Genomic DNA, 20,324 nt, shown 5'->3' with positions numbered 1-20,324 from the left:
TCAGCCTGTAATCGATGTGTTCAGTCCATAAATTTTGTAGAAAGTGCAGCATATGGCTGGAGAAGTGGCTTATATACTGCAGTCAGGAGGAGGCGGGACCATCCACTAATCTAAGTAGGTCTTCATTAATGTTAATGTAAAAATTAATAATTTTGTTCCAAAAGAAGCTTAGAAAACTTACCTAATAAGGAAAACGAAAAATTGTGTATGCAATAATTTCGCAAAAATCATTCTGAACCAAACGAAAAAAAACTAGATTTCATTGTGCTCACTATTAAATTATTGTAAACTTATCTAAAATATATATATATATATATATATATATATATATATATATATATATATATATATATATATATATATATATATATATATATATATATACATTCTTTCTTTCAACACACCGGCCGTATCCCATCAAGGCAGGGTGGCCCAAAAATAAAAACGGAAGTTTCTCTTAAATTTAGTAATTTATACGGAAGAAGGGGTTACTGGCCCGTTGCTCCCGGCATTTTAGTCGCCTCTTACAACACGCATGGCTTACGGAGGAAGAATTCTGTTCCACTTCCTCATGGAGATAAGAGGAGATAAACAAGAACAAGTACATCTGATAAGAAATAGAAAACCCAGAGGGGTGTGTATATATTTGTTTATTCATGCATGTGTAGTGTGACCTAAGTGTAAGCAGAAGTAGACTTAACTGAAATCTTGCATGTTTATAAGATATAAAAAGACACCAGCAATCCTACCATCATGTAAAACAAGTACAGGCCTCCGTTGTACACTCACTTGGCAGGCGTTGCTATTTAAGCAAAAATCGCAAGTTTTACATATTCGGCACGACATGTATATATGCAATCGGTCTGACTTGTACTAATAACAAGTACACAAGACACAAATAACCTGCACATAGGTGAACGGAGCTTACGACGACGTTTCGGTCGTTGTAAATGGTCCAAGTCGGACCGAAACTTCGTCGTAAGCTCCTCTCTCCTATATGCAGGTTATCTGTGTATTGTTCTAGTCACGGTATTGTGACTTATTTGTTATTTTAAGTCACACAAGGAAACGAGAAGCCAAGAGGACCATAATATATTCCACCCCTTTACCCAACTCCTTTCGTATAAGTTCCAACCCTTGTCACTTCTCACTTCTCTGGGTGACTTGTTCATGGTCCTTGGTGGTCCATGTAGCAATATTAAAACTGATGTATTAATATGACTTCCTAAAATATCCTTTAATAATTAAATCAGTAGCGGTACGCAACTCTTCTTTAAAACGAGTATTCGGTGCAGTAGCTGCGTTATTAATTTTGACGAGCAGCGATGTCTGTAATGTCGCTGTTTAAAAGTAGTAGTGTCAGTGATGGTGTTTGGTGCTAAATATCCTTACGTTCTTAGCGTTTTATCCAAAAATATAATATTATGCAAAATGTTCCTTTGATCAATCACATCATCAATTTTCTTTCACCTGGTCACAGCCTGCCAGCCTTCTTTAATCTGCTTCATTACCTTCATTTAAAATATGGTGAAGAAAAGGAAGGCATGGCAAGGCGAGCGCTGTTGATGAACATGGGTAACGGAGCATGCGTAGATAGCAAGGAGGGTGGAGAAAAAAATTAAAGGAATAAATGATGTAAGAAAGTTTAGGGGAGTTGGTTATGGAAGTGGAAGTGGCATGAAAGATGATATAAGACTGAAGGTGAGAATGGAAAGAAGAGGGTGGCCTTGAAGATTCGTATCAGCTGAGGTGAAGAAGAAAGAACAGGAAGGGGAGGTGGAGAAGGTAGTATAATTGGAAGGCGATAAGGAATGAGTGAAGAGAGAGGGGTGGGAGGTGTAGTGTTGTTTAGACTTGTACTAAATTTTCAGGTGTTTGAACGCATAATGTAAATTTAAATATAAAAATGAGTTTACGCAACTTGCAAAACAAATTTTGCATCTTTTATGGGAGTTGTATATATTTTATGAGTATATATTTTATCTGTATTACTGTAAATCTCATAAAATTGATGCTTTTATTTAGTAACATAACTCTCCTGCTAAAGCTAATTACATTATGTAAATTATTATATGCAATTGCATAATTACGTAGGACTACGTCACAACACTGACCCTTCAAAGCTTACATTTTCTTTAAAATTTTCTGATATTCTTGGAGAAGTATTCCTAGTTTAATGACATGTAAAGTTATTTTAAGCACGAATGGTTGACGCCATTGACAGCCACATGTAAATTAGATCACTAAAGCTAGGCAGCACAGAGCGACACAGCCGGTGTTGGGGCCACTAACTCCCAGGGATATTGCACCAGTCCTGCGAATTTGGCTCCAATTTGCATTCATTATAATTTCTAATTTCATACAATGGGTTCAACATGCTGGCGACCACATGGTGTGTAATACTCGCAGTAATTGTTCCTAAATTTACACTGTTTTAGAATGGAGAGTTATTTGTGTGAATTTTTTTAAGTAAAATGCTTTAATGAATCCATATTTCGCTGATATCGCTGCTCTATTTAAAAATATTTTATAAAAAGTAACTCTTACGCAGCTTGTATGATTAATTTAATGAAGTTTATAAATGATATATAAATTATTTTTCTAAACAAAACGAAAGGATTAATATTAGCAGAATGAAAAGCTGATTTAATCAGTTGCAAAGAGGTTCACAGGCCTACCGAGTAATTACTGCTGAGCCGAAGCTCATGATCATCTTGGTGTTACGTGACTTAATAAATGTGAAGTATAGAGCTTGAATCCACAGTATATAGAGAAACTGTAAGAAATTTTGAAGCCAATTTAACATTAATGAGAGTTAAAATATTTAGATAAACAGCAAAGAAAACAAAAATGTATTGTGGATGATAAAATCTGATCAACAATAGGTCAAAGTATAAGTGTCGTCTATAACTTTTCCTTCGGGGCAAGGGATTGCAGAAAGGACAAGGGGACAGGCAAGACATCAATATGGTTGGTTTCCCTTGACACACGTTTGATCCTGGAACGAAGGCAGCTGCCCTCGCTTCACCCCTTCCTCTTAGAAGACTAGCAGAACAAAGGTGTTTTTTACTAGTAACTGAGAATGACTTATTTTACAGTGACGTCTTGCTAATTATTAAATTCATGGAAAAGCGTTTATCCCGTAAGAACCGTACAACACCAGAAGAATGGGAGGGTGGAAGGTAATTAAGTCATATGTAAGGAAGTCGTGGGTAGTTCATGTTTCTTGGATCAAGTGCTCTTTACTGGCATCAGACCAGTAAAGATAAGTACTGGATTCTCTAGAAAAGAAGACCCTCTTCCGATTATTCACCCATAAAAGTTATTAAACCAGAATAACACAATTAAAGAAGGTAACGTGAATTATTTTTGTTGGGCTCTTCTGTCCTCTTCCCTATGACGCAACCCATAACAGTCAACATTCTTTGCTACTTATTTAATTTAATGTATAATTAACTGGACCAGCAAGTGCAAGGCGACTTGCTCATGTATTTTTACTAGAACTCTGAAGAGAAGGTTAGCAATATGAATTAGTTACGCACATACTTGACTATGCTACCAATCCTCAGCACTACACACTCGAAATACTTACTGTACACGCTAAGATTGACGGGTCTGGAGAGTTTGGGATCAGTGTTGACCTGACACTCGTAGACACCCGAGTCTCGCAGCTGTGCGTAGGTGAGCACCAGTGTCCACTGGTCACTGCCGGGGCTGTGCACCACCTGTGTGAGGCAAGAGGCACCCAGGTAGTATTATACATTTTGAGACTTAAAGAATTATTATTGGAAATCTCAGCCAAACACTCTTTGTGTTCGATCATTTCTTCCACTTCAATTCACATTGCAGTGTCTCCATTTTATGAAATATTCTAGTAACAGGCGAATTTTTGGCTAGTAATTACTGTACCTATTTTCTTAGCAGAATCCAAATAACAAGCATCAATTTTAGGTATAATGAACAGCCTGTAGGTAACCCAGAAATTGCAATCTTGAAAATCATGTTTAAACCTCTAAGACTATAATTTCTACAATATCTGATAAGCAAGGTAACATCTCCGTTTATCAGTAGCTAGAAAATGTTATGAACGCTAGTAATGTTGATACCTCATACCTTCCGTAACACTACGAAGACAAGTCGTAGCTTTAATGATAAGATAAGATTTTGTTTGAATTTTTAACCGAGGAGGGTTAGCAACCCAGGACAACCTATGAAAGGCACTGCGTCATCGAGGGACTGTCTTATTTTCATTGAGGTCCTCTATCTTGCTCCACTGGATGCGACCCACACCAGTTGACTAATTCTCAGGTACCTACTTGTTAGGTGAACAGGGCAACAGGTGTAAGGAAACGCGTCCAGTGTTTCCATCCCGCCGAGAATCGAACCAGGACCTTTGGCTTAAACCCGGACCCTCAGCCTGTGTGCTGCTTGCTGTATTCTGAATGCTTGAAAAGTATCGAGCAAATTTTATCATAGAACGTTTCTAATGAAACAAAGATTGAAAGGGTACAAAGACGTAGAGAGGAAAGAGATACAAGGATGGAAATGGGCAGGAGAACCCAGACTCAGGAGAAAAAGCAAATACAATCTCCCTCAGAACCATCTACAGAAGACTATTATTACAACATGCGATATTCATCAAGTATAGAGATCTCCAGAGAATACTAGGTCAACAGATTGATCCCTCTCTAGCATCTAGCCTGTTTCTGGATCTGGTACAGTTTGTCAGAATTAGATCACGTCAAGTTATCCCTTGAACTTAAGGGAAATATTAATAGAGTCCTTGGATCACAACTAGATATAATATAAAACGAAATAAAATTTAAGATATTTAATAACAAAGTTGTTTAGGTGGACAATATCAAAATAAGTTCGATATAATTTAGGATATAAGCTCCTACACTTCTCTTGTCTGGTACACACTTCTCCGTCTGGTACATTGATAGCATCTATAAGAATAGTACTAGTATATACAAGTGTGTGTGTGTGAGAATGCGTGTAGGTCCTCTGAGTGCTCGTTATGTCTCAGTAAGACTCCACTTGAATTATACTTAAACAGTGATTGACAACTAGACCACAAACAATACGACTTCTCAACCATCAAAGCAATTGAACAGCCTGCTTGAATAATAAGACGAACCATTCGCCAAACAGCAATAATGTACAAAGCAGCAGCAGTGTCAGGGACGAGGAGACAAAACGATCCTAACTGGGGACCATCAGCATATCCTCCGTATAAGGCATAAAACTCCCTTATTACTGAATTGAAGTTCAAGATAACCAAATCTCCGACTACAGCAGTGCGTAGATGTCACAAAGTAGGTCAGAAGCTTCAGTTTGGGAACAAGGATGAATCGACTGTCTCTGCCAAACACAACCTCAGCAAAACATCAAAGATCACTATATCTAAAATGTGCTCTGTGAACCCAGTTACACAGAGTTACAAGATGCATGTTTCGGGTCTCCAACGAAATCATACTCTACGAGAAACGAGAGACAGATGAATTGCTTTTAGGACAAAAAGTAGATCTAGAGAGAGCGTGAGATAATGGGGGGCAGTCTGCAATCTCAGGTGTGATCACGTGACTAACCAGTGCTACTTCAGTGACGCCGGCAGGCAAACAAACAAGCTGGTAGTTAGCAAGGCTGTTTGCAAGAGCGGACAGTCACAACTCTCCAACAGTGAGCACAGTGAAGTGTAAATGTTACATCTTACCTGCATTCATAACCTAATATAATAAGTCAAATAATAATATAAAGCAAGTTATTTTCATTTCAGCTGTTAATGCAAATATCATCAGTATAAAATTATATGAAAGATAATATATACATAAACATACGTTATATGCAATGGGTCCCATTCAGTGGGTGCAATAACCATCAACCATGACAGCACTGCAACCAGGCAAACTAAACCAAAACAACCCACACTCTGTATCCACAGCCCCCACCCCTCCACAACAAACTCCACCCTCACAGCAACCCCCCACAGTATCATGCCAGGTCTCCTGCTCCCCCAACCCCAACGTGCCCCCCCTCCCCCAGACCACGGTATTAGAAAAAAAGTTAAAGGTTAGGTACACCAACACAGACAGAATAACAAATAAATGTAAGGAGTGGCATTAAAGAATCAAGGAGACGTCTCCCAGACATCATAGAACTTACAAATACGAAACTCACGGTTATGATAACAGACGCAATCTTCCCATCCTGATATCAGATCCCGAGGAAAGATAGAGGGAGCAGAGGGGGAGAAGGATCCCGGTGGGGATTTGAGGAAATGGAAGGAATGGACAGAATGGGCGAAAGAGACTACGTAGTAGGAACAATTCGGTCCAGGGTTCCTACAGTGATGATTGCAGTGAAGTATAACCGGCCACAGAACAGCAGGAGAACAAAAAAAGAATATGATGAGAGCAACATAACAATGGTGGACACACTAGCTGAGGTGGCCAGAAGGGATCACATTGGTAAGGCCAAGTTACTAGTTGTGGGTGATTTCAGTTACAAAGAGATTGACTGGGAAAACCTGGAGCCACATGAGGGACCCGAAATGTGAAGAGCCAAGATGATGTATGAGATTTTCCAGAACCATCTTCATCAAGATGTTAGGCACACTACCAGAGAGAGACGAAAGGATGAACCAGCAAGACTGGACCTTAAATTCACCTTGACTTGTTCTGACATTGAGGACACCACATACGAAAGGCCTCTCGGAGCTAGTGATCACGTGGTCCTGATCTTCGAATAGAGTGAAGAGTAACAAGTGGAGAGGGAAGCAGGAGGAGGACGGGAGACAGTTGTAGCAGGAACCAGTTAATAGCATGACTGTGATCTCTAACATGAAAGAAAAGGGCATTACTTGTGTAGGCAAGCCTAACAATTCTTTTAAGTAAAAGGACTCAAGTGCAACTAATGTGACATTTTATTGTGGCAACGTTTCACTCTCCAGAAGCTTTGTCAAGCCGTTACAAACAATACATGGACACAGAGGGTAAATTAAAGTTTAGAGTGGGGCGTAGTAATTGTACTACTTGTGGTAGTAATAATAGTAGTAATACATGTGGTAGAAAATGTCGACTTGCACATGAGCAAAATGGTTATAAAAATTTATTATTTGTGTAACTTAAAAATAGGTTGGGCAAATAACAACATAAGAAACGAGGAACACTGCAGTAGGCCAATTGGCTCATACTGGGCCAATCCTTTACAAATCCAATCTACGAGAATATTTGCCCAACCCATTTTCAACGCTACCCAAGTATTATGCAGTGTATTGCAGAAAATATGTGTATAAAAAACATTCCATATATAATGTCAGGTTTTGAAACTGGACGCGTATTAGTCCTGAAGAGTGGCCAGTAGAGAAGAGGGGTGTATTTAGTACTGGAAGCGCAGTGGCTGGAGCAAGATGTCATAAAACATCACGGTTTGGTGTTTGAGTAGGGATGGTGATTTTGGGTAAGAATAGGCCATAGGATATTTTATTGGTTTTGGTGCTCTCATGTTTACCTGTAATACCCTAGTGTGAAGGTACCTGTGTAGTGAAGGGTACTCATGTAGTGTGTTGACTGCAGGCTAAGCGAACGGCGGGGGAGGGGGGGTCATGGAGCCTCCCTGTTTATAAATGTTTGTTGAATTAGACACATGTGCAACTGTAATAAAGTTGGTAGAATTACCGACAATATGTAAAGTAAAAGGACACAAGTGCAACTAATGTGACATCTTATTGTGGCAACGTTTCGCTCACCAGGAGCTTTATCAAGCCATTACAAACAATACATAGATACAGAGGGTATATAAAGGCTCAGAGTGAGGTGCAATACTAGTGAGGTACCATTTCGATGTTCGCTAGTGGTAGTAGTAGTAGTAGTAGTAGTAGTAGTATTAGTGACAAAAGTTGTAGTAGTAATACAATATGGTAGAGCAATTAATTCGAACTTGAGTAAAAGGATATAAAAGCTATTACTTGTGTAACATAAAAATAGGTTGGACAAATATAGACTGGAAAGAGGCAGGTTGTTTCAGTGTTCACTCTCTGTAATGTGCTTTGTGTAGTATAACAGGAGAGACTATGTGATGGCAAGGTTTACTGTTTTCAGGAGGATTCTTGCTAAGACTTCGGAGATGGTGAAGCTGCCGTTGTTTTGTTTAATTGTATTCGAAACAGCGATTAGTGCTGATTCGAGGCACTTGCGTCTCCGGAAATTAGTTTCTTTGATCACTAATTGGGCGTCTCTGAATTTCATGAGATGATTGGTGGAATTTCGGTGTTGTATACAGGCGTTGTTCAAGTTATCGTTCCTACATGCGTAAATGTGTTCATTGAGGCGGGTGTCGAGGTTTCTTGCTGTTTCACCTACGTAAATCTCGTCACAGCCTCCACAGGGTATAGTGTAAACTCCTGCATTGACTGGTTCGTGGTGCTTGGATTTTGTCCTAGTTAGATCCTTTATTGAAGTGCTAGAAGCGATGGCGACTCTGGTGTTAGCTTGTGAAAATACTTTTGAGACGTTCAGTGCAACCTGGCTGTTGGGAAGAATTATAACTTTGTTGGGAGTGGTGTTGATGCGTGGAGAATTAATGATCTGAAGAGCTCTTTACTTGCAGTCTGGGGACCATCAACCCCGCTCATCTTAAACACTCAGGCGACCTTCTCAACCGTATCCGTAACCTCTCCATCCGTAACAAGAAACTAAGCAGTTTGGATGTGACTTCCCCCATCAGTGCCGTCCTAGCCAACTTATACATGGAACACCTAGAGTCCGAACACTTCACCAACATCATCCCTTCAAGCGTCACTTGGTTACGTTACGTGGACGACGTCCAAGTAATAACTCCCAAACGTTTTGATGTACGGGATCTTCAGGCAAGGCTCAACGCAGTTGAACCGGCGATCCAGTTTACACTAGAAGAAGAGTCCAATGACAAGCTACCTTTCCTCGACGTCCTCATTCACAAAGTAGACAACAACCTAAGATTTCAAGTTTATCGGAAACCCACCAATAAAAATGATCTCACACACTTCTATTCCAGTCAAGATACCAAGACCAAAAGAGGCATCATCATCGGGTTTTTCCTAAGAGCATTCCGAATTTGTAGTCCTGAGTTTCTTGACGAGGAATGTACATACATTCACCAAACTTTCACTGATGGAAATAAATGGTATAAAATACCGACTCAATGGAAATATAAACACATATGCAGTATAATGTGATCCTTTATTGACTACGTTTCGCCCACACAGTGGGCTTTTTCAAGTCACAAACAGATCTACCTGGGGTGGAAGGGACGCGAGTATTTATAGTCAGGTTCAGAATGCTGAGGTCAGGTGGAGAATACTGCATCTGATGATGTACCGAGTGGGGTTATAGAGTCTAAAATCTTGGGTAGCTTGTAAATGAGATTGGATAAGTTTGTGAGCAGACCTTCTACAGTGTTCTTATGTGGGATAGCGATGAAGAAGTTTCTTGCCAAGTGGTTCAGCTATGTTATAGAAGCCACTATTCTGGTTGAAGTTGTCGGATATAGAAATAAGTGATGATTCCAGGATTCTTCGGTATTGAGTGTTGTCTTCTGTGGCGATGAGTCTTGAGTTTCTGTAGTTTATCAAGTGGTTGTGTGAATTACGGTGTTGTACACAGGCATTCCTTGTGTCGTCAGACCTGCTTGCGTATTGGTGTTCTGAAATACGTGTTTGGAGGTCCCTTGATGTTTCGCCCATGTATAACTTGTTGCAGTCGTTACAAGGGATTATGTATACCCCTGCAGAGGGTGGAAGCTTGTCCTGTCTATCACTGATAATGTCCTTGATGGTCGTGGTTGTGGAGGTAGATACTTGAAATGAGGTATTGGAAAAGATGTTGGAAACGTGTTTGGCAATGGAGTTGGTGGGGAGGACTATGTATCTCTTCTCGGCAGTGTCTTCTCTGGGTGTGTTGAAGATGTTTAATGCCCGTCGTCTGCAGTCTCTGATGAAGTGACGAGGATAGTGGAGTTTAGAAAATACTTGTTCAATTATCGTGCATTCTTCTTCAAGGAACTCATTGCTGCAGATTCTGAGTGCACGCAGGAAGAAGCCTATAATTACACCACGTTTGGTTTTGGTGTCGTGGTGAGAGTAAAAGTGGAGAAGGTCGTTTTGGTTGGTGGGTTTTCGATAGACTTTAAAACGAAGTTCGTGGTCAGCTTTGCAGAGCAGAACATCAAGGAAAGGAAGAGTGTTGTCGACTTCTTCTTCAAGTGTGAACTGGATTGAAGGCTCGACCTGGTTGAGCTTGTCTTGGAGAGCTTGAACGTTGAACGAATGTGCGTTGTCTACTGGGAACGTCACAACGAGCACAAAGGAAGTATTGGCGGAGAAGAGTGAACCGACATCCGTTGAAACCCCAACGAAGACCATCGAGAACGTCACGACGAACTCCGCGAGTGAAAGTAAGAACATTGTTTTAGTTGGGGACAGTCAGGTTAAGTTTATGGATAGGACTTTTTTTCTTAGGGGAGGAAGATGAGGCAGAGGGCATGTTTTCTTGGGGCTGGGATGGGAGATATTGTTAGCCGTCTAGACGATGTTATGAAAGGTAATGGGAGCAATCCTATTATCTGCTTCAGTGTGGGAGGCAACGATGTTGGCAGACGAAGGAAAGATCTCATTAGCAGGTATAGGACAGCAATAGAGATAATTAGGAAAAAGGGTGGGAACCCTGTGATATGTGGCATTTTGCCCAGGAGAGGAGTTGGAAAAGAATGGTTGTCCAGGGCAATTGGTGTCAATTGCTGACTGGACAAACACTGCAAGGAAAATGCAGTAATATTCATTGACAACTGGGACATCTTCTATGGCAGAAATGACATGTATGCCAGGGATGGGGTTTACTTATCTAGGTTTGGGGTGAGAGAACTGACCAACGCAGTGTAGGGAGCTCTTAGGTCTTTAAACCAGTAATAGATAGTGGTATGGGTTTTTGTGGAAAATCAATGAATTCTCAATGTAGCGATAGTGTCAGTTTTAGGGAAACCAGTAACAGGCAAAATGAGGTAGCGTTATTGATGAATATAGGAAGCCCAGTGGCACTAGGTGACAAGGACAGTAACAGTTATAGTGGAGGAACAGAAAGATAAAAGCGATGGGAGCTTTTTAAACATGTTTTATACTAATGCACGTAATGAGAGAAATAAGATGGACGAATTGAGATTAGTTGCAAGTGAGGGTAACATTGATGTTTTTACCATAACTGAGACGTGGTTTAATATGAAAAATCGGGACATGCCTGCTGAAAGTCACGTTCAGAGTTTTAAATTGTTTCAAGTGGATAGAAGTATCGGTAAGGGGGGTGGGGTGGCACTCTGTGTCCATGATCGTTTAAATTATTGCATAAAAACGGGTATAAAGTCTGAAGTAACACATACAGAGTCTGAATAGAATTTTCAGAGGGGCATGAAAAATTTATTTTAGGCGTGATATACCGTCCCCCAAACTTAGATATGGACCAAGGCAGATTACTCTGGGAGGAAATTGTTAAGGCCACAAGGCACGATAACGTAGTAATTCTAGGAGGACTTTAACTTTAGTCTGATTGATTGGAATGTTTTGACTGGGAATTTAGAATCCAACGACTTTTTAAAAGTACTTCAAGATTGTTTTTTGAAGCAGCTTGTGGCAGAACCTACAAACGGAAATACCCTGTTTGAAATTACAGAGGAACTCGGTGCAAGCGACCACAAATCAGTTACATATAGCATTGAATGGAAGTATGATAGTAGGAACAACTCAGTAACGGTCCCAGATTTTTGCTTAGCAGATTACAAAATGGGCTTAGACAACACTTATTATCTGTTGACTGGGGTAACGAAGAGAGCTATCAATATGAGAGTTTTTAAATACTATAATTGCTGCCCAAAGAATGTTCATCCAGTATAAAAAAATTAGTTCGAATAAAAATGACCCAAAATTGATGAATAATAGGCTTAAATATCTTTTAGGGCAGTAAGGAATTTAGAGGTGCATCAAAAGAGGTGAAGGTCATCTTATGAATCAATATATTGACATTAAGAGGGACGTTAAAAAGGGAATAAGAAAAGCTAAACGGGACTACGAAATTGAAGTCGCTATGGATTCAAAAACTAACCCAAAAGGCTTTTTCCAGATTTGTAGAACAAAAGTTAGAGATAAGATAGGTCCCCTTAAAAATAATTCTGGGCATCTTACTGACAAAGAGAATGAAATGTGCTCGATTTTTAATAATTATTTTCTCTCGGTTTTCACACAGGAAGACACTAACAATATCCCAGTAATTAACTTTCATTATGGGCCTGAAGAAGATAAATTATAGAATATCAGATTCACTAACGAAATGGTTATGAAACAAGTACACCGAATGAAACAAAATAAATCGCCAGGTCCTGATGAGCATTTTTTCAAGGATTCTTACGGAATGCAACAAGGCTAGTTCCAGAGCTAAGGGGTATGTTCTACGAGGAGATTTTAAGTGAAATCAACCTGACGACACTGGAGGACAGGAGAGAGAGGGATGACATGATAACGATATATAAAACACTGAGAGGAATTGACATGGTGGACACAGACAGAATGTTCCAGAGATGGGACTCAGCAACAAGGGGATACAGTTGGAAGTTGAAGACACAGTTGAATCACAGGGATGTTAAGAAGTATTTCTTCAGTGACAGAGTAGACAGGAATTGGAATAGTTTGGGAAGCGATGTAGTGGAGGCAGGATCCACTCATAGTTTTAAGCAAGGGTATGATAAAGCTCACTGTGCAGGGAGAGTGACTCAGTAGAGGCCAGTGAAGAGGCGGGGCCAGGAGCTATGACTCGACCCCGGCAACCACAACTAGTCGAGTACACACACACACACACACACACACACACACACACACACACACACACACACACACACACACACAAACACACACACAAACACACACACACACACCCACACCCACACACACCCACACACACACACACAAACACACACAAACACACACAAACACACACATACACACCCACACACACACACACAAACACACACAAACACACACAAACACACACATACACAAACACACACACACACACAAACACACACAAACACACACAAACACACACACACACACAAACACACACATACACACACACACACACACACACACACACACACACACACACACACACACACACACACACACACACATTAGGTCCTAGCAGGGTAAATGAACAACCCTACAAGTGATTACCAAAGTTATTAGTACCAAAAAAACGAGAGGAAGTCTGAAATTTTACAAAAAATTTGAAAGTGCCAAATCGTTAGAGGCCTAGCCGGCACCTGCTGCCACACAGTTACAAATATACAAATTACAAAGCGAGTGACGACCAAAGTTCGAAAGTCAAGAGTTACGAGAGGGTGGTTAACACACAAACTGTGAGGTAGCATGCAATGAGTGTGAAAAAGGCAAAGAAAATGAAGAAAACAAAAAAAATAAATATAATGAGATTAGATGAGAGGCAGTAGGCCTCGAGGAAGTGGTGATGTCATAGGCAGGTTGTGTGTCATTATAAATAAGTAGTGTAATTCACCAAAAGTGATAAGAGAAAGCACTTGAGGAGCTTGTGGTGTACGAGTATAAATGGATATAACTTAGCTTATCATGAGTGAAGAATTTTGAAAAATGTTTTAGAAGGGCAATGCAGTACGACAACAAAAAGAGGCAGCAATGAATCCACCCCTTCACTACCAGACACTAGTACCACTCGCCTTATCTGTGGTTGCATATTGTGTCAGAGTTTCTGGTCTCTGCACAATGGAAGGTGAGGGCCATTCACTCCTGGAGGCTATTGCCAGAATTGGAGTAAATAACATTGATAAGGTGGAGATAGGAGTGATGGTTGTATGAAGGAGGGGTTGTTGGGAAGTTAGTGAGGGACACCATCAAACACACACACGAGCACACGTGTTTTTCACGGACTTGTAGAAGCTGAGTAGACTTAGTATTATTAATACACAGAAGGGTGAGGTGCAGTTAAGTGAGGACAATTATTTCAGGGCACACACACACACACACACACACACACACACACACACACACACACACACACACACACACACACACACACGCACTGTGTACGTCAGGCCAATACTGGAGTATGCAGCACCAGTTTGGAACCCACACCTGGTCAAGCACGTCAGGAAATTAGAGAAAGTACAAAGGTTTGCAACAAGGCTAGTTCCGGAGCTCAGGGGAATGTCCTACGAAGAAAGGTTGACGGAAATCGGACTGACGACACTGGAGGACAGGACGGTCAAGGGAGACATGACAACAACATACAAAATAATGCGTGGAATAGACAAGGTGGACAGAGACAGGATGTACCAGAGAGGGGACACAGAAAAAAGGGGTCACAATTGGAAGTTGAAGACTCAGACGAGTCACAGGGATGTTAGGTAGTATTTCTTCAGTCATAGAATCGTCAGGAAGTGAAATAGTGACGTAGTGACGTAGTGGAGGCAGGAACCATACATAGCTTTAAGACGAGGTATGGCAAAGCTCAGGAAGCAGAGAGAGAGAAGACCTAGTAGCGATCAGTGAAGAGGCGGGGTCAGGAGCTGAGTCTCGATCCCTGCAACTACAATTAGGTGAGTACAATTAGGTAAGTACACACACACACAGTGTAGCGGGTCACAAGCGCCAGGCTCCGAGAATCTTAGTGTTTTTAGGTCGAGCTTTATCAGCTAGCAGCGACCAGTGTTAGTGACAACGTCAGTGAACAACCGTACAAGTGATAACCAAATTTATTAGTTAAAAAATAAAGAAAAGACGAGAGGAAGCCTGAAATTATACAACAAAATTTCAAGGTGCCAGTTCGTTAGAGACCTAGTTGGCACTTCATGCTAGTTACAAATATACAAAGTACAAAGCGAGTGACTAAAGACAAAAGATCAAGAATTAAAAGAGGATGGTTAACGAGAAACTGTGAGGTAGCATACAGCGAGTGTGAACAAGCTAGCGAGAAAGGGGATGTGGTGGCCTGGTGGTTAACGCTCTCGCTTCACACGGTGAGGGCCTGGGTTCGATTCCCAGCCAGAGTAGAAACATTGGACGTGTTTCTTTCCACCTGTTGTCTATGTTCCCCATCAGTAAAATGGGTACCTGGGTGTTAGTCGACTGGTGTGGGTCGCATCCTGGGACACTAACCTAAGGAGGCCTGGTCACAGACCGGGCCGCGGGGGCGTTGACCCCCGGAACTCTCTCCAGATAAACTCCATATATATATATATATATATATATATATATATATATATATATATATATATATATATATGTCGTGCCGAATAGGCAGAACTTGCGATCTTGGCTTAAATAGCAACGCTCATCTTGCCATATAGGACATGTGAAAATTTGTGTATGCAATAATTTCGCCAAAATCATTCTGAATCTAAGGAAAAAAATATATTTCACTGTGTTTGTTTAGTATTAAATTACTGTAAACAAATCTAAAATATATTTAGTTGGGTTAGGCTAAAATAAATTGTTCTTGTTATAATAAGGTTAGGTAAGTTTTCTAAGATTCTTTTGGAGCAAAATTAAATATTTTTACATTAACATTAATGAAAAAGATATATCTTTAAACGTATAAGAGAAAATTTTAGAAAGGACTTAATTTTAAATGAGTTCTTGCTAATTGACCAGTTCTACATATTCGGCACGCCATATATATATATATATATATATATATATATATATATATATATATATATATATATATATATATATATATATATATATATATATAACCAGAGAAGGTGGCAGCTGTAGGCCTGTGGGTGTCATCACAAATAAGAAATGTACTTACCAAAAGTGAAGTGCAAATTATAAAAGTAGCAATATACAAGTGATAAGTGTGGTAAATGAGGACTCAAACGGGCAATGAGAACAGAATAATTGAAGAGGTCAGAGGCGGAAGGGCGAGGAGCACGAGTGTCATTGTACAGCGAGCATCGTACAGCAAGCATCGTACAGCAACCATCGTACAGCGAGCATCGTACAGCGAGCATCGTACAGCGAGCATCGTATAGCAAGCATCAGGATGGACGTCCCCTCTGAGGAGTAACGTACAAATCACCTGTTTGTGGGTAAAGGGGAAGTTTGAGTGATAGAGCGGCCCTAGATCACTGGTAGCTGTGTCACAAACCCTGCTTCAGAGTGATTATCATACACACAGCACCCAGCAGTAGTAGGAAGATAAAATTGGCAGGAGCAAGGAATAGGTGACCTTGGTAGGAGGAGTAAGTGGGGGCCAATAGGACTACAGACCTCAAAACAGTTTTAAGAGATAAGTTTTTAAGACACAAAGACAATGCACTCTGTGAAACAAGTATTGGGTACACATGTAGTAAAAGGTAGTACATACGTGGGAGAAGGAAAGACTCATCAACACACACTGGTATTATAATTATTAGAATTACTATTATTATTAATGGTATTTTATTAGTATTATGGATACATAGAAGTGAGGTGCATTATTTCTGGGACATATAAACAACTGGCGTGCTCACACACACACACACACACACACACACACACACACACGGGGCCAGGAGCTGAGTCTCGACCCCTGCAACCACAATTAGGTGAGTACACACACGCTCCCACCCTCGATCCCACTCCCACTCATTCACACACACACACAAACATACAAACAACTACGCACTCATACTCTCTCCCTCTCTCACTCTCTCTCTCTCTCTCTCTCTCTCTCTCTCTCTCTCTCTCTCTCTCTCTCTCTCTCTCTCTCTCTCTCTCTCTCTCTCTCTCTCTCTCTCTCTTTAAACAGGGATTGACAAGGTTAAGGATCCCTAGCTTTATTGACAAGCTATTTACAGGTTAAGGATTCCTAACTTTATTGGCAAGCTAAGAGCTGTTACCTACATCAGCTCATTTGAAAGCATTTTTATTGTTATGAGACATACAAGTAGGGAACAGGATGAAGTTGGAGCCATCTGTGGGCCAGCATTTTCATTTGATCAACTGACTTTATCTCGTTGACATCATTATGCAGTACGAATGTGTTCCATACTCGAGTCATCCTGGGTATATATGATCACAGATGGAGTGATGTTCTGGATAAGGGTACAGCCAGAGTCAAGTTGCTGCTTTCTGCCCGTCTTGTGGCATAAAAGCTTGTTTCACGCTGTCCTCGAAGTGGATCCAAGTGTGGTACTTTGGCAATATTGGCCTTGTACATAACAGTAAGGCCACCCGCATCCTTCCTGCGTTGAAGGCTCTGCTGAAATGACAGATCTATTCAGGATGGGTCAAGGCGAGAGATGAGACGTCTTGCTCTGTTCTCTACTCTGTCAAGCAGCCGCAGATGAGAGGGGGGCAGGTAAACCAAGAAAGTGGAGCATACTCAAGGTGTGAGCGTACTTGTGCCTCGTACAGAATCTTGCAACCCCTACTGTCAAGCAGATGCGAGATACGGCGAAGTGTTGTAAGCTTCCTGGCTGCCTTGTTTGCAAGATTTACAACATGGTTCTTCATGGTTAGTTTGGAGTCAAATTTCACCCCAAGGATATCAACTTCTTCTCCAGGTGCCAACACCCTCCCATTCATCCTTACTAGTGCACCAGCATTACCATCATAGTGCCTAGAGACGATCATCATTCGCGTTTACTCAGGTGTAAATGTTACTTGCCATCTAATTCCCCAAGCTGATATAGCTCTCAGCTGGTGATTGATGTAGCTTAGAGCAGCTGGCATTTCTTCTCTTGGATAAGTGAATGTCAGTGTACAGTCGTTTGCATATGCATGTGATTCTGGGATGAGATGAAGAAGGTCGTTGAAGTAGACATTCCATAATAATGGTCCCAGCACGCTTCCTTGTGGAACACTTGCCCCAATAGGATGTCTTACTAATTCTGTTCCATTGAGAACTACACTTAGAGATCTACCACGAAGGTAATCACTGAGGAGACGTAGCGTAGAGCCTGCAATTCCCAGTGCTTGAAGTTTTGCTAAGAGGTCCTGGTGCCACACCCGGTCGAAAGCGCCAGCAATGTCCAGTGCTACCACACAGCTGACTTTGCATTCATCCAGTGACTGGTGCCACTTTTTGGAGAGGTTTAACAACAGATCAGCAGCAGAGTAACCTTTCCTGAAGCCATATTAACGATCACAAAGTAGTGAGTGGTAGTCAAAAAACTCTGGCATTTGTCTTGAGATTATTGTCTCAAGGATCTTACCAGTGATTGACAGGAGTGACACTGGTCTGTAGTTGCTGATTTCTGCTCTGCTCTTCTTTTTGTGAACAGGGACTACATTTGCCTCTTTCCATAGAGAGGGCCATTTACACTGTACTAGGTAGTGCTGAAAGATACGAGTTAGAGGTGCTGCTAGCTGGTCTGCACATCTTCTCAGCAATCTTGGGCTCAACTTGTCTTGGCCACAGCCTTTTCTTGGTCAAGCGTTTTAAGAAGGAAATGCACCTCCTCCTGCCTAATTGTCACCACTGACAGTTTTGACACAGTTCTTGCAGCTAGCCAAGGAGGGTCCCTTGCTGGATCAGGAACTTGCATTTTGGTAGCAAAGTGTTCAGCAAAGAGGTCCGCCTTCTCTTGACTACTCTCTCTCTCTCTCTCTCTCTATCTCTCTCTCTCCCTCCCTCTTTCTCTCCCTCTCTTTTTACACAGGGTTTAACTCTCTCACTCCCATAGTCTTATCCCCCACCCTCCTCTCTCTCTCTTTCTCTCTCTCTCTCTCTCTCTCTCTCTCTCTCTCTCTCTCTCTCTCTCTCTCTAGGCTTCTCTCTCCCTCTTCATTTTTGTATCTTTCCCTCTTTCTATCTTTCTCTCTCCTCCTCCCTCTCATTTATCTCTCTCATAGCCTTTTTCCCTAGCCCTCCTCTCTCTCTCTCTCTCCCCCCTAACCCCGTCATTCCCGCTTTCTCTCGTTATCCCTCTCTCTCACTATCTTTCTGACTATCCCTCTCACTATCTCTTTCCCTCTCTCCCTCCCTCTCTCTCTCTCTCTCCCCTCCCCATCTCTCTCTCCCCTCTTCCTCTCCCCCCTCTCTCTCTCACTCCCATAGTCTTATCCTCCACTGTTCCCTCTGCCACCAACCCCCACATCACAAACCTCACCTCAACAGCTGCCCCCTATGGTCATTCTGACCCCACCCCCCTCATCACAAACCCCACCCACACCACAGCCCCCCATAGGCCCCCACCAAGGCTCTCACTCCCCCAACCCCAATATTCTCCCAGGACCACAGTGATAGAAAAGAAGCTGAAGGCTTAGTACACAAATGCTGACGGAATAACGAATAAATATGAGTGGCACGAAAGAATCAGAGAGAAATCCCCAGACATCATAGCAGTCACAGAAACGAAACTCGCTGAGACAATAACAGACACAATCTTCCCACTGGGATATCAGATCCTGAGGAAAGATAGAAGGAGTAGAGGGGGAGGAGAGGTTGTACTGCTAAGATAAGATAAGATAAGATAAGATTTCGTTCGGATTTTTAACCCCGGAGGGTTAGCCACCCAGGATAACCCAAGAAAGTCAGTGCGTCATCGAGGACTGTCTAACTTATTTCCATTGGGGTCCTTAATCTTGTCCCCCAGGATGCGACCCACACCAGTCGACTAACACCCAGGTACCTATATGCTGCTAGGTGAACAGGACAACAGGTGTAAGGAAACGTGTCGAAATGTTTCCACCCGCCGGGAATCGAACCCGGGCCCTCCGTGTGTGAAGCGGGAGCTTTAGCCACCAGACCACCGGGCCACCATAAAAAATCGATGGGGATTTGAGAAAATGGAAGGCATGGACATGATTGGAGAAAGGGACTACATAGTAGGTACAATTCAGTCTGGACAACATAGTCATTGGAGTGATGTACAACCCACCACAGAACTGCAGGAGGCCAAGAGAGGAGTACGAAGAAAACAACAGAGCGATGGTGGACACACTGGCTGAGGGGGCAAGAAGAGCTCACTCGAGCAGAGCAAAGTTACTGGTAATGGGCGATTTCAACCACAGGGAGATCAACTGGGAAACCCTGGAGCCACATGGGGGTCCCGAAACATGGAGAGCCAAGATGATGGATGTGGTACTTAAAAACCTCATGCATCAACATGTCAGGGACACTACCAGAGAGAGAGGGGAGGATGAGCCAGCAAGACTGGATCTTGGGTTCACCCTGAGCAGTTCAGACAATGAGGACATCAATTACGAGAGGCCCCTTGATGCTAGCGATCACGTGGTTCTGAGTTTTGATTATATAGTAGAGCTACAAGTGGAGAAGGTA

The 20,324-nt window shown here is 41.7% G+C and overlaps 1 protein-coding gene across 1 annotated transcript in view; it reads right to left on the bottom strand.

Moving 5' to 3' along the window:
* LOC128702056 (uncharacterized) overlaps positions 1 to 20,324 on the bottom strand; it is a 226,923-nt gene that overhangs the window by 89,977 nt on the left and 116,622 nt on the right. The window contains exon 3 of the mRNA XM_070101503.1: positions 3,593 to 3,725. Coding sequence (XP_069957604.1) covers positions 3,593 to 3,725 — 133 coding nt within the window. The remainder of the gene's footprint in view (positions 1 to 3,592; positions 3,726 to 20,324) is intronic.

The sequence above is a fragment of the Cherax quadricarinatus genome, chromosome 77 (genome assembly GCF_038502225.1).
Source record: "Cherax quadricarinatus isolate ZL_2023a chromosome 77, ASM3850222v1, whole genome shotgun sequence".
NCBI lineage: Eukaryota > Metazoa > Arthropoda > Malacostraca > Decapoda > Parastacidae > Cherax > Cherax quadricarinatus.
The sequence above is the reverse complement of the archived record's forward strand: the minus strand, read 5'-3'. Positions and strand labels throughout refer to the sequence as shown.